General features: G+C 35.1%; 1 protein-coding gene across 3 annotated transcripts in view; it reads left to right on the plus strand.

Annotated features, from left to right (window-relative positions):
- The window catches only part of ATP11C (ATPase phospholipid transporting 11C), a 162,671-nt gene extending 150,118 nt beyond the window's left edge, over positions 1 to 12,553 (plus strand). For all 3 annotated transcript variants that reach the window (XM_025041264.1, XM_006924186.3, XM_025041265.1), the window contains 3 exons: positions 860 to 1,013; positions 7,187 to 7,291; positions 9,905 to 12,553. In XM_025041264.1, coding sequence (XP_024897032.1) covers positions 860 to 1,013; positions 7,187 to 7,288 — 256 coding nt within the window. In that variant the 3' untranslated portion in view covers positions 7,289 to 7,291; positions 9,905 to 12,553. The remainder of the gene's footprint in view (positions 1 to 859; positions 1,014 to 7,186; positions 7,292 to 9,904) is intronic.
- The last annotated feature ends 352 nt before the right edge of the window (positions 12,554 to 12,905 follow it).

Consider the following 12,905-nt stretch of genomic DNA (forward strand, 5'->3'; position numbering starts at 1 on the left):
AGTGAGGAAACATCAGTTTTTAAATGAGAAACCATTTTATCTTCTGTGAGCCTTATGCTTGATCTAATTAATGGGATCAACCAGTTATCTATGTAGGTCTCCTAATCCGAGGTAGTCTAATGTGCATCCTGACCTCAAGCAGCTGCTCTATGGTTCGGCTCATACAGGAGAAGGGAACCTGGCTGTGCTTCTCAATAGCCACCTAAGAGTTCAGTGGATGACTTGGAAAGAAATCCAACATCAGAACGAGGGGTCCTCCTGGATTTCTTGACTCCAAGGCTTAATATCCTATTAGCAATATTCTGCTGTCTGTCAGCCTTTTTGGCGCACACTGGTACTTAATATATATTTGTGGATGTGAATTGTAGATTCCTCCCATTTGAGATAAGCTCTACAGTTCTTTTCGTTTTTACATAGTGATTTGGAGGGTAGCTTATAAAAATCTTTTAAATTTTGAATATAGAACACAAATCCACTCTCATATTAATTAAACAGCCATGGAGATGAAATGCTAGTTAGCATAAAAATTAACCATCATTTTTCATGATATCTTTGAAGCTCCAGCATTTTCTAACACAGATAAATACTCTCCAGTTGGCAGCTTTAAAGTTGATCACTTGGTTTTTAAGTCAAAAGCATTTTATTATCATTTTTCTTTTTTGATTATCATTCCTTTTCTTTCCAAACATTTGGTAAATGAAATCTGTTTACTACTTTTGGAACATTCTGAAGAAATTTATTTTTATTAATGTGGGCAAGGAAAATTTCTTTTAAATACAAAAGACGGTTTCAATTACACTTCTTTTTCATATGACAGGAACTGATTTGTTTTTCCATTTGTATTTTCTTTCCATTCTAGGCCTTTTCTTAAACAACAGAGAATGTATTTCGTATTTGCTCAAATGCTGTCTTCTGTATCCACTTGGTTGGCCATAGTTCTTCTAATATTTATCAGCCTTTTCCCTGAGATTCTCCTGATAGTATTAAAGAATGTAAGAAGAAGAAGTGCCAGGGTAAGAACTAAGTTTATATAACATCCCGATTTTTGGAAGTGGCTTCAATATCTGCCGTGAACTAAAAACTTATTTAGAGAATTGCATTAGTTACAGCATGTTAAACCCCTCCTTACAGGTTCATCACTTAATTTCCTCTTCTGCATAAAAAGTGTAGTAAAAACTTCGTTATCCAATGCAGGTGGTAAGTAGATTCCTTAATAGTATTCTATGTGACCTTTAGCAGTCCATATGGAGTATCTCAGATGCTCCATATGGAATTTTTAATGGGAAAAAAAATGACTTCTTTAGCCTAGAATTTTCACACCAGGAATTTACACTCCACACCAACATTCCAGCTTTAACCTTAGAAATTTCTCTTTGGGTTGTTTACAGACTTTTTTTTTTTTCAGTTGATAATCCCAATTTGTCTCTTTCAAATCTTTCCCCTTCCTTTAATTATAGTGCTGCTTAATCTCTGTGTTGCTTCTAGCCCTGTCTGTCCAGCAGTATAATTGAACCAAAGAAAATTCCCTGAATATAGTTTCTACATCCTTACCCTCCTGAACACACTTGTAAAAATTCAGTATTGTTTTATAAGTGTGTTTGTATTTTTGCTGCTTAAGTTGTAAATTTCTTGTGGGAACCAAGAAGTTATTACCCTATGTCAGCCTAATTGCTTGGCTCTGTATTGTCTGATATCTTTTGAACATTTCTTTAAAAGCCTTTAAAGTAAAAAGGGTAGATTAGCCTTGGGGGAAATTCTTATGGCAAATTTTGACCAACAGGTTAATTAAATATGTCATATTCCTGCCAATACTAGCTCATTCTACCAAACAAAGACCTGTTTCTGTCATATTGACTCAAACTAGATCTTGTAGCTCCTCCAAGGCAACATTTTCAGGAAATAGTCTAAGCTAGATCTACCTGACCTATTTGATCAAATTTGCCAACCAGTTTAGCCACAAAACCGGTTTGTCTAATTTTTTTTTTTTTTGGCCTATTGAATTGATGGAATCCAGTGGTTGTCATCATGCAGACATAGGGAACTAAAGTGATTATGGTAGGAATATCTTCAGTGTTTAGATGTATTAAAGAGAGGAGCTTCATTGATACAAATCAATATCAGCCCCAATCAAAAGCAATATACTATCAGTGATATAAGCCACATTGATTCTTGGTATACAGGGCCAGTCAGTATACAATTGGTGGTCAGAACTGGCCTTAACTCTCTGCTTCTGCATGCCTTATGGATAGAACTAAACACAATAATATTAACCTAGCTAAGACTGCCTTATTCTACTCTTTAATCCTTCTAGTAGACCCCTGACTAACTCCCTCTAGCTTGGTGTTTAGTCTTAGGATGGGAAAGTGACATTTACTTGTCTGATTATACCTTAATATCGGTTGAACAGGGGTAAAACAGATTGATATAACAGGTTCCTCCCAGAATGACTCAAGTGGCAATTTACATGAAGCCAAATAAAAAATGTCACAGTAAGAGATGGTCTGGGGACTTGTTATAATATAAAGAATTTTGTCTGGTAAGGATCTCTGAGGTGCTCTTCCATTCTCCTTATTTGGGAGTACATTTTGGGGTGCTCCTACATGTTTTTCTTATTTGGGGTAACGGAGCTCATACTAAATAATCGCTTATATCCAGCTTCATACTCTAAAAATGATACAAAAATCTCAGAAATCAAAGCCTTCAAACATATTATCCTCTTCCTTAGGCCCTTCCTTTAAAAAAAAATTAGATTCTGGCTGGACGTGACTTTTATATAAATTAAATGACCATTAAATGGAGGGATGCTACAAAGCAGTCGTGGATAAAGACTTAGAACATTTTCTTTTCATGCAAACAGCAGATTCCTAACTTCTGTTGAAAGCATAGAGCTCTGGGGCTATAGCCCTTTTTACATAGCAGCAACAGAATGTTGCCAGGGGTTCAGCATGAAATTTGTTTGCCATGGGTTATGTACATGATAGGAGGAATTCTAGTGTATGTGCTATAGCTTGGCATGCTGATGTGCTAGAAAAACCAGGAGAATTTCCATACTCACCTTCATTTATTCAATCATTCATTCATTTATTCCTACCCTCAATGAACCAATGAACATGTCGAACCACCTAATGATGAACATCTCTCTTTACCATTGTCTGAAAGGCTCAATGGTTTTTCAGACTATGGGATTTTGAGAGTTGCAGATGAGACAGAATGTTGTGGGCACTCAGCAGTGCTGCCACTTTTTTTTTTCCTTGTGAGAAAATACAAGAGCAAAGTAGTGCATAAGAATGCATAAAGGCCAACTAAAACCTGACAGCCACAGCTATTATGATGTCACATCTGTTTAGATAAGGCCCTATTTGGCTATATCAAAGAGGCAGAGGCCACTTCTAAGATAAAGGAGAAGGAATATCTTGATGACTAACAGTCTAACATCCTGGATGACTTCTTACTTTGTTCAGTATCCCTTGCTAAAGTGTTGGCCTTGTTTTAAAGAGAGGCACAAGATTCTTTTACACTGGGATAGCCTAATACCTGACAGGCTCTCTAATGGGATAAAGGGTGTGTCCGTAACTAAAAGCAGCCGATCCCCTGACTTCAACCAGTAAACATCTTGGATACTTAATACACATAGCCAAAAATGCCTGTTGTATATAGGCTCCAGTGCTATCCTTATGTGGGTCTTAGCAGCTGCTTTGAGAAGGGAACTTAGCAGTGGGTAGTAAAAACGTCTCTATGGCATTTGAATAAGAAGCTAAGCCATTTACTTTTAACAATTACAAAAGCAGCCTTCTGGTGAATTCCATTCAATTCAGCACACATTCCCTGAGGGTCTACTATAAGTTAGCTACTACTGTACTAGGTGTTGGTGATTCAGGGATGAATCTGATGAGGCCCCAACCCACAAAGGGTCTCACTCTAGTTAGGTTACATAGGGGATTCATATGGAACACTTCTGTTAGCAGGTATAAATCAGAACAGTAGATTCAATGATATGGCTCATTATAACACAATTGAAGTATTTCAAGGTTCAAGTCACTACCTCCTGAAGCCTCCAATAAAAAGGCTGGAATGGCAGCCTCCACCACAGCCAAGTTCTGTCATCATGGTAGCATTATAAAGAATTCTGCTATCTTCAAAAATAGGTCCCTCATTTCATTTAACTCAAGGGCATAGTTAAGCTGCATATTCCTTAGTTATATTTTCAGCAATGTGCTTAATTTTTAAGCCAAAATCTCATCATTAAGGATCATAGGACTTTTCTGTAGCTTATAAATTGACAATGCCATACTGCTGACAGTGTCCGATGAAACCGTCATTGAACACTGAACAGTGGAGCAGCATGATAATACTTCAAAGGAAATTTAAAGTTTAGGATTTTTGATATTTCAAAAAGTTGTGTTCCCCTCTAAGCACAATTATCAGGCTCTCAATCAGTGAAATACATCACGACTTTCTGGCCAAATAATATCACTTCTCATTTCCAGTGGAGGAATTTTCTACATAACCTTTATGTAAGTTTTCCCATGTAAATACCACACTCAAAAGGAAGGTTTGACTTGCCTATTAGCCAGGAGAATGCTATGATCTAATGGGAATGAACCCAGCAACATGGCAGTTCCTAGCATGGGATGTCTGCACAAACAAGAAGAAATATTCCATTATGTAAGGAGCTCTTTCAGAATGGAAGACAGGAAAAGGAAGAATGTCAGCTCTCTGAGCAAAATTTACAGAGAAAACACTTTGAAAATTTTGGAAAATATAATTTATCCTTATAATAACAATGGTGACAATCATGATTACTATTGCAATGCTGACAGTATCACATACAACCATGGATTCTGAGGATAATGGCCCTGTGAACTGGATTAGACAAAAATAAAGTTGAATCCTAATGTTGTGACTGTTAAGATGGGTCTTTATGCATTGGCTTCTTTCTAGGTGACTGCAAAGGAATGTGGAAATTTCATACTGTTTTAGCTCATTATCCCCTGTCTTCCTTGCCTCTCTCCCCCTACCAACTGCTAGCTATATCAATTTTTGATTGCTTTAGATACTCTTTCCATGCTCTCCACTGCCTTCTATACTTTCGTATTTTCTTTTTTTTTTTTTCCTTTATAGAGAAACCTAATCTATAAACCTCTAAAATTCATGCTTCATAGAAATACTTATATGTCTGATGGTTGGATACAAGGTTTTAAATGCACCAAAATGTGCTTATAGTTACAGTCTTAAGTAGACAGGCTTGTATATTAAACACAAGGGTGGGGGACTTGGAATCATGTTAATCTTATAAGGTTTTTGCCCACAAAATACAAGACAAAGCAATTAAAATTTTCTTTCTGAAACTAAATATTTCTTTAGCTTTATCTATTTGTAATTTGCATGTTACCAACTTGTCACCAATTTTAAGGTAAAATTCGAACAGGAAAAAATGTAGTTATATTTAAAACATACAGACAAATCCAAGCATTTGCCTTTAAACGTTTAATTGTTAGACTCTGCTGGACACATGTTATTTTAACTTGTTTCTTTTTTTTTAAGCCTATTTTCATTAGTTGCTAAGTAGATGATATGGATAATTAATTAGCAGTATTGTTAAACTCATCCCCATAGTTGACCACTCATCTTCTGTTTTCGCTTGGGCAATGCAAAAACCAAGTCTATAAATTAGTTTATAAGTTTAGGCACAGAATAAGAAAGAAGAAAATAACCTTTTAGGTTTTCCAATTAAACTTTTACGTTTTCAATGCTTACTTTTTCTGGGTGTTCTAAAGGAAAAATTCATAGATCTTTAGCCTACCCATTAAAGAGGTCTCTGTAGGAAAAAGGAGGAAAGCCATCAAATGACGTTAGCATAAAGGAAGTTAAGCAGTGGCTCAGAGGGAAATGGGAAAAAAGTGTGGTTTCACTAGATATTTTCCCATTGTGTTAGGTTTGATTAGGTTTTTAACCTGAAGCTGCCCAAGGGCAGTCAGTCCCTTCATATTGTATCTGTGTAGTTGGATAGGGGAGATAGTCACTTCAGGATAGATTGGTGATGGACCCTGGACATAGCTCTCCGACCAATGGATTTTGAACAGTGTAAATTAGTGAATTAATAATTAAAAATAAGCCTTATTTCAATGAGAAGCATATTTTTAAATTATTTTATTCAAAATAGTAAATTTTCCCTTTAACAAAATAATTTTAAATCGATATACAGGGAAAAGTAGTTTACACATATAACAGACTATTTCTAACTCTGACTCTACTTTTACTTGAGAAGGTATCGTCTTCAAAACTAACATGTCATTTCGACTTCAAATTCTCAAGGTTTCTTTTTTAAATGTCTTACATTTCAGAGAATATTTACTTTTTTTGGTTTCTGCATTTCTCTTTTTTCTACTGCAATTTTCCACCTTTTGTGCAATTGTGAACAAGGTAACGAAACGCCTCCCTTCCTCAGGAACATCTACTATCTTCATGCTTTCTCAAACTTCCAGCAATCACAGTTTCTCTTGGAGTGAATAAGGTGATTTCCTTTCTTAATGTACCAACTTGCTTGCATTCTCATTTGCTTGATACCATTTTCTGATTCTTTATGAAAAATTACTTCTCATGAATCATTTTTATATCTTCTATTGATACTTAAGAGTATTTCATCATTTTCCTTTAATCATTTGTTCATCTTCTCAAATTGTCACACTAGAGAGGAAGTGATTTTCAAAAACTTGGACAGTAAGTCTCTGGTCCCATTAGATTCTCAGTATGCAGTAGAAGCCACGGCGTGTTAATCTGTTCACCAAGACAGGAATGTTTTTGTGCAAATTTCTCTTTTGATACACTGACAGCACTGGCACAACTCTCAGAGGTGTTCACCAAAAGGATGGTAAGGTTTACTAATCAAACCATATTAACTCATCTACCACATAACCTACCAGCGTCATTTCAAAAACCCAAGTTTGCCACATACTACTAATGTTTGTATCCTTCTACTGTGAAAACAATTCAATTCAAGTCGGAGACTTTCTTAGGTCTTTAAATGTATTCATTTCAATGTTATGCATTTGCTGTAGTGTAATCATTTGTACCTTTGGCCAGAAGAGTAGTCTATAGGAAATGATTTTCTTCTTCTACATTTTTATCACCAAGTAGGTTTGACCAGTCTTCAAATCCTTTAAGTATCTTTGCCTCACTATTACAGAGAAATCTGAGCTGTAAACACGCATCTGATTCATTATCCGCCAGACCTTCAGTCAGACCTCTTCTTTTACGAACATTCTCAGACGAATCTAATATATTGTAACAGGTACCTAGTATTAAGCGGGCTGGCTTTAAAGAAACAGATTAACAGCATTATAAAGAAAAAATGAAAATATCACTCTCTAAATTTTCTCTGCTGTTGGTGTGGTGAACTTTATACTGTTCTTTGCAAAAATATAAAGATGCATTCCTTGGAATATGGGGAAATATATATTTTAAATTTGCTAAACCCCGAAATAAAATTTTTAGCATTTTCCAGAGCTGAAGAGTAATACAATCAATATATTTAATTTGTAAGGGGCAAGTAGTCATGGCAGTGCCGTCATGTAAAAATGCTCATTAATGCTGATCAGGAAATATAATTTTAATTTTAAAACGTTGTTTGGAAAATTGAAAATAAATATTCCAAAATTGCATCTGTATACTATCAAGTCAGTTTAGCCTTGCATGTTCTTTTGGGAAGTATGTGAAAATAATTCAGTGTGTTTGTATCTCCATGTGTTGTGTCTGTGTTTGCAGGTATACACTTAATGTCCTTGTAAATGTCTGATCTCCAAATATATATTAATGAGCCACTCTACTATAATCACTTTTTAATGTCAAGTTTTATTCTAGCTAAGTGTTTCAACTTGCAGAGGTAAAGTCTTTCCTAGCCATTCAGGGGGATGCTAGTCTAATTATATAGACTGCTTCATAATTTTCTAAAAATGAGTAAATTCATTTTCTAACATATTCTTTCATTTACCCCAACAAGTATTCGGGAGAAATTGATATGCTATGGGAGGAATCCTTGAACTCAGAATGACTTCTCCATGTGGATTCTGTTTCCCACTGCAGTGGCCTCTGTCACTCCAGACCTTTATAAGTCTGTTATCCATCCATGAGAAATTAGAGTAATTCATGAACGAGGTTTACAAACTTGTCAGCTTGGAAACAACTCTAAACAGCTTAGGGCTGGGCTGTCTTTCACGCACACATAAAAATTAATGATCAACGTGAAGGAAATTGCAGGTCAGTTCACTTGGAAGCTAACAATTGTGAGTCTGCCTCATAGGCCCACTTTTTTGTCAGCTACCGACTTCCCCACCCTCCAGAATAAATACCAAGTAGTTTGATTCCGTTGGTTCTTCTGTCTCCTACAGTTCATCACAGTCTGCATCTGCAGTGTTATTTTGGAAGCTGATTCATTTTGCCTCGGTCATCATCTTTTTCCCCATTTTGAGCAACTCAACTGCTTATATTTTCCCTCAGTAGAAAATCGGCTTCCCAGTAGCCTTCAGAGTTTTTGACTCTTTTGTTCCAGATAGCTTTTTCTTAAGCTGTCTGGTGCATTTAAGCTGTACAGTTTCCAGTTCATTTTGTATCCCCCTGGATTGCTTTCTTTAGCTTGGTCTGTGGTTTGAGGGACTAGTCTGGGTAGCAGACACTGCTGCTGCTTTTGGCCTCTCCAGGGCCTTAACTCCTACAATGCCTGTCATAGAACTGAGGAAGTTGTGGGGTTTTTTTGAACCATTATTTTATTTATTATGTATTTCTCCCAGGAATATATTTTCATGTGGCATTACTTCTCCAAGGAAAATGTTTAGCAATTAGTTTAGCCCCATTGAGTTTGTCCTTTGGTTGATAAGGGAACTGCGTAACACATTTTAGAAGTTCCCGATGTGAATAGCAATCTTATTTTGGTTAGAGTCACCATGACCCTGTTATCTGAAAAACTAATATGAGAGTATGAAATATAAAAAGGAATGGAGGGTACTCTAGAGGACTTATAATCCAACCATAGAAAGGAAGATATACCAAAATGGGAAGAAAATAGCACACCCTTTAAAGCCCTTCGTTACTTAGGTTTTAAAAGGTTGGATTTTAGAGTGAAGAATCAAAGTAACACCCCTTCCCTTGACATAGGACTTCTACCTTTCAATATACCTATTGACACGCATGATCAGTTGTCCTATCATGTCCTATCTCAGTCATAGCATTTGATAATATTTAGAAGACAGAGAAGAATCTACAGGTTTCTTAGGGACATTTCTGTGGTTTCTTTTCTAAGAAGACAATGAATAAGAAAATAGAAGAGTTCATTGATCCTTAGATACATAATCTACCAAGAAGAAAATTAACTTCAATCTTATAGAACGGAAACGTGTGTCTTTCAGTAAAGGAACAATATTTTCATAACAGTCTTTCAAAACTAAATATATCTTCAGACTTCTCTGTCAAAATTAACATCCAAAAAATAGTAATAGATTCATTCATTCAGCATGTCCTGAGCATTTGCTATGTGCCAGACACTGTGCTAGGTGCTAGAGATAGAAATATCAATAAAATATTCCTGTTTTTAGAGGATGAGATCTTGGTGAGGTAAGCCTCTGCTATGGTGGATAGTCTTCATGGTAACTATTAGGAGAACCCTGGAGTAATCCAAAAGCAAAAGCAAGTCTGAATCTAGTCAGCTGACAAATCATGAAAGGACTAAAAACTGGTGATTGTGTCACTCTTTTTCTCTGCATGTGAATAAAACTTGGCACTTTGTTGAGACAGTCGCTTTACTCTCATAACAAAATTTGCTACTTCATTTATTTCTGAAAATGCTAAACAGATGGTTTCACATTGTTATTATTAAAATAAACCTTTTAACTCTATATTTTAAATTTTTCAGAATCCGAATCTTGAACTGCCTATGTTATTGTCCTTCAAGCATGTTGACAGTGGTTACAGCTAAAAAAGAAAACGAAGAAACAACTACAAAAAGTTATCATCTCAGGATACTTGATATGCAACAAAATAAACCACTCTTATGCCTAGGGTTCAGAATAAATGTTCATTAAAATACCAAATGACTTTTCTTAAGCATTTACAGTTATTGTACGTAGCCATTATGGCCAAAGTTCTAAGTTACAAATTATATGAAAGTTGAAAGCAAGAATATTTAGAATTTCCTGTTTTAGATAGAATAATATAACTACCAAATGGGTGCTCTTTTAACCCATGAACTCTGAATGGAGTTAAATACTGTAGTATAAATTAGAAGTTATGCAATGGGAATGGATAGACTTCACTATTTCTTTTTTTGCCTGGTGGAAGAAATAAGCTGTTTGGATCACATTTCTTATTTCTGCTGAATGATCCTAAATTATTTTTCAAACATATGAAATGAATACTTGAAAATACAGGAAGACTAAATGTTATCAATGCATCAGATAGAATAGTTCATCTTTTTTGTTCACCCACATGCTAATTTTGTCTTTATAGAATATCCATGCCAAAAAAATACCTTGAACACTTCTGTGGAAAGAATGTTAATTCTGGATATTTTTGTGAGAATCAAAAAAATATATATTTTATTTTTCTTCTTCTGAATTAAATCCCACTTAATGGGTATATGGCTGCTAGATTTGAAAATAAAACATCCCCAATCACTTAGTAACCCCTCAGAATAGTTAAGATATAACAGATTTTTCCCATATACGTTTTACTGGGATCTGAGGGAAGGTGGTCAAAACCATAGTTACATGAAAGTAAAGGTCATTCTGAACATCGGTCTTTTATAATTTTTTGTAGAGAGGAAGGAAGAATAGTTTATTTCAAACTGAATGGTTTTCGAAAGATGCTACATTTGTGCATATATGCAGCACTTTTTTTTTTTTTTCTAACTTACCTGTTTGGAAAGGAAGGGTCCATCTCAAGATGGTATTTCGGCCTGCAGAGCCATGACTCTGAACATGAATGTTGTCTCTCTCAGCAAACTTGGCTGGGTAGTGATCTAACTCTAAACCATGAGATTCACCTTGATAAAGTCCTTGACTTACTAGACTAGAAGGAGATTTTAGCCTCCTAATGAGTCCATTTAAAACATGAAAGTAAATGTGAAATGTCTTTATTACATGTTATAATTAAGCGCTTTTTTTATTGGATGTAAATCACTTGACTACTAGATTGAAGTGATCTTTTAAAAAGTGTTTTCATACCAGTTTCCATTTTTGGTTGTCTTTCTGGCATGCCTGTACTATTATTATTAGTGTTTATATTGTACCTTGATTTGGAAAAGGATTGGTTTCAATCTTACCAATGTATTTATATAGTCCATACGGCACATTTGATTCTTTCATATATATTTTGTGTTAATGTTTTGGTGTAACTTTTATTAAATTCTAGAAAGGACATAATTTCAGTTATCAGAAACCATTCCATCATTACGGACCCATTTCCATTATTTCATTTGTTCTCATCTATCAGTATTATTTTTGAGTATTTTGTTAAGTGTCATTCACACCTTACCCCTAAGTGTGCTGTGTTCTGATAGCCTGTATTTGAGGCAGTCTGCTGAAAACAAAGTCTATATATTCTTTGCCTATTCCAAAGAGCTAAAAATAATCAGACCCAGGAAAGCTTTTGATGTTTTGTTGTTGTTACTGTTCATGTTCTTGTTGTTAGAGTTGCTGTAGTGTTATTTTTTTTTACATGAGAATTGTAGGTACTGTGTATACAAATGAGAGAACCACAATAGATAAAGAGGCTTGTTTAATGCAGAACCATTGGAGAGTTGACTTAATCAGAATATCCATGGTAGTGGTAATAAAACTGGTAGCATATAATAAAATTCCTTGCAGCCAGGAAGAAAGATGAGTAAGGGGGATTTAGAGTCATGTCTCAGCTACACATTACAATGCAGTTCAAATTCATGATGGCACTAATATGTGATATGGTTTAGATCCTTGAAAGAAACCTGACTTCCCTTTTTGAAAGAGACATTTTGTTAATGAACTAAAAATGGCTAGTGTGGGGTTAACAGATGGAATAACTTGAAATAAGCCATCCAGTATGCCTAACAATGTAATTTAACCACCTTATTTTATGACAGAGAAAGGGGAAATGTAACAATAGGATCATATATCCATCATTTGAATCATTTTGAACTACAAAATGTCCTTGTAATTTCACAACTGTTGTCCGTTGTTTGAGGATGTTACCTACTAAACTGAAAACGTAAATTCCATACCTACCACATTTACACCAGCAACAGTTTAAATGTAAGCCTAAATTTGCAAAATTCATAATAATTTAGTCATGGAATTTTTTAATAACATGAGTATATAAATGTGCAAATTTTATGCAAGTGTTGACAAAATCATTTTTCAGCTTGCAAAATGGGACTGCAATATTACATTTTTCACTTAAGCTGTTTTTTACATCTACCTTGTTGCTTTCTATAATGAATGTGAATGCCATCTTTTATGACTGCAACTTGCCTTTTTCATTACAGAAATTTTGTTTGATGTAATCAATAAACTTTGTTATGATATTGATATTTTAGCCTCTTTTGTGGAAAGTCTCAGTTTGACAAAAACAACATGGAAGCAATTTGGTCATGGGAAATAAGTTTCTAATATCCTCTTTGGCAGTACAAATCACAAAAGATTAGCCATTTCTGTATGTGTTCAACTGGCATTTTAGGGCAGTACCTAATTTGAGGAGGTTATGATATTGGCAGGAGTTTTGAATAAGACTGTATCTTGTTATTGCATGGATAAAAATCCAGCCAAATCAGCAAATACATATTGAAAGTCTACTGTTTGCTTGGCAGCTTGCTGCTGCCCACGCATTGCAGGTGGTGTGATGCATGGTCTGTCTCAATCCCATTGAAATCAGTTTGATTCTTA

Source organism: Pteropus alecto, unplaced genomic scaffold (assembly GCF_000325575.1).
Source record: "Pteropus alecto unplaced genomic scaffold, ASM32557v1 scaffold139, whole genome shotgun sequence".
Taxonomy (NCBI): Eukaryota; Metazoa; Chordata; class Mammalia; order Chiroptera; family Pteropodidae; genus Pteropus; species Pteropus alecto.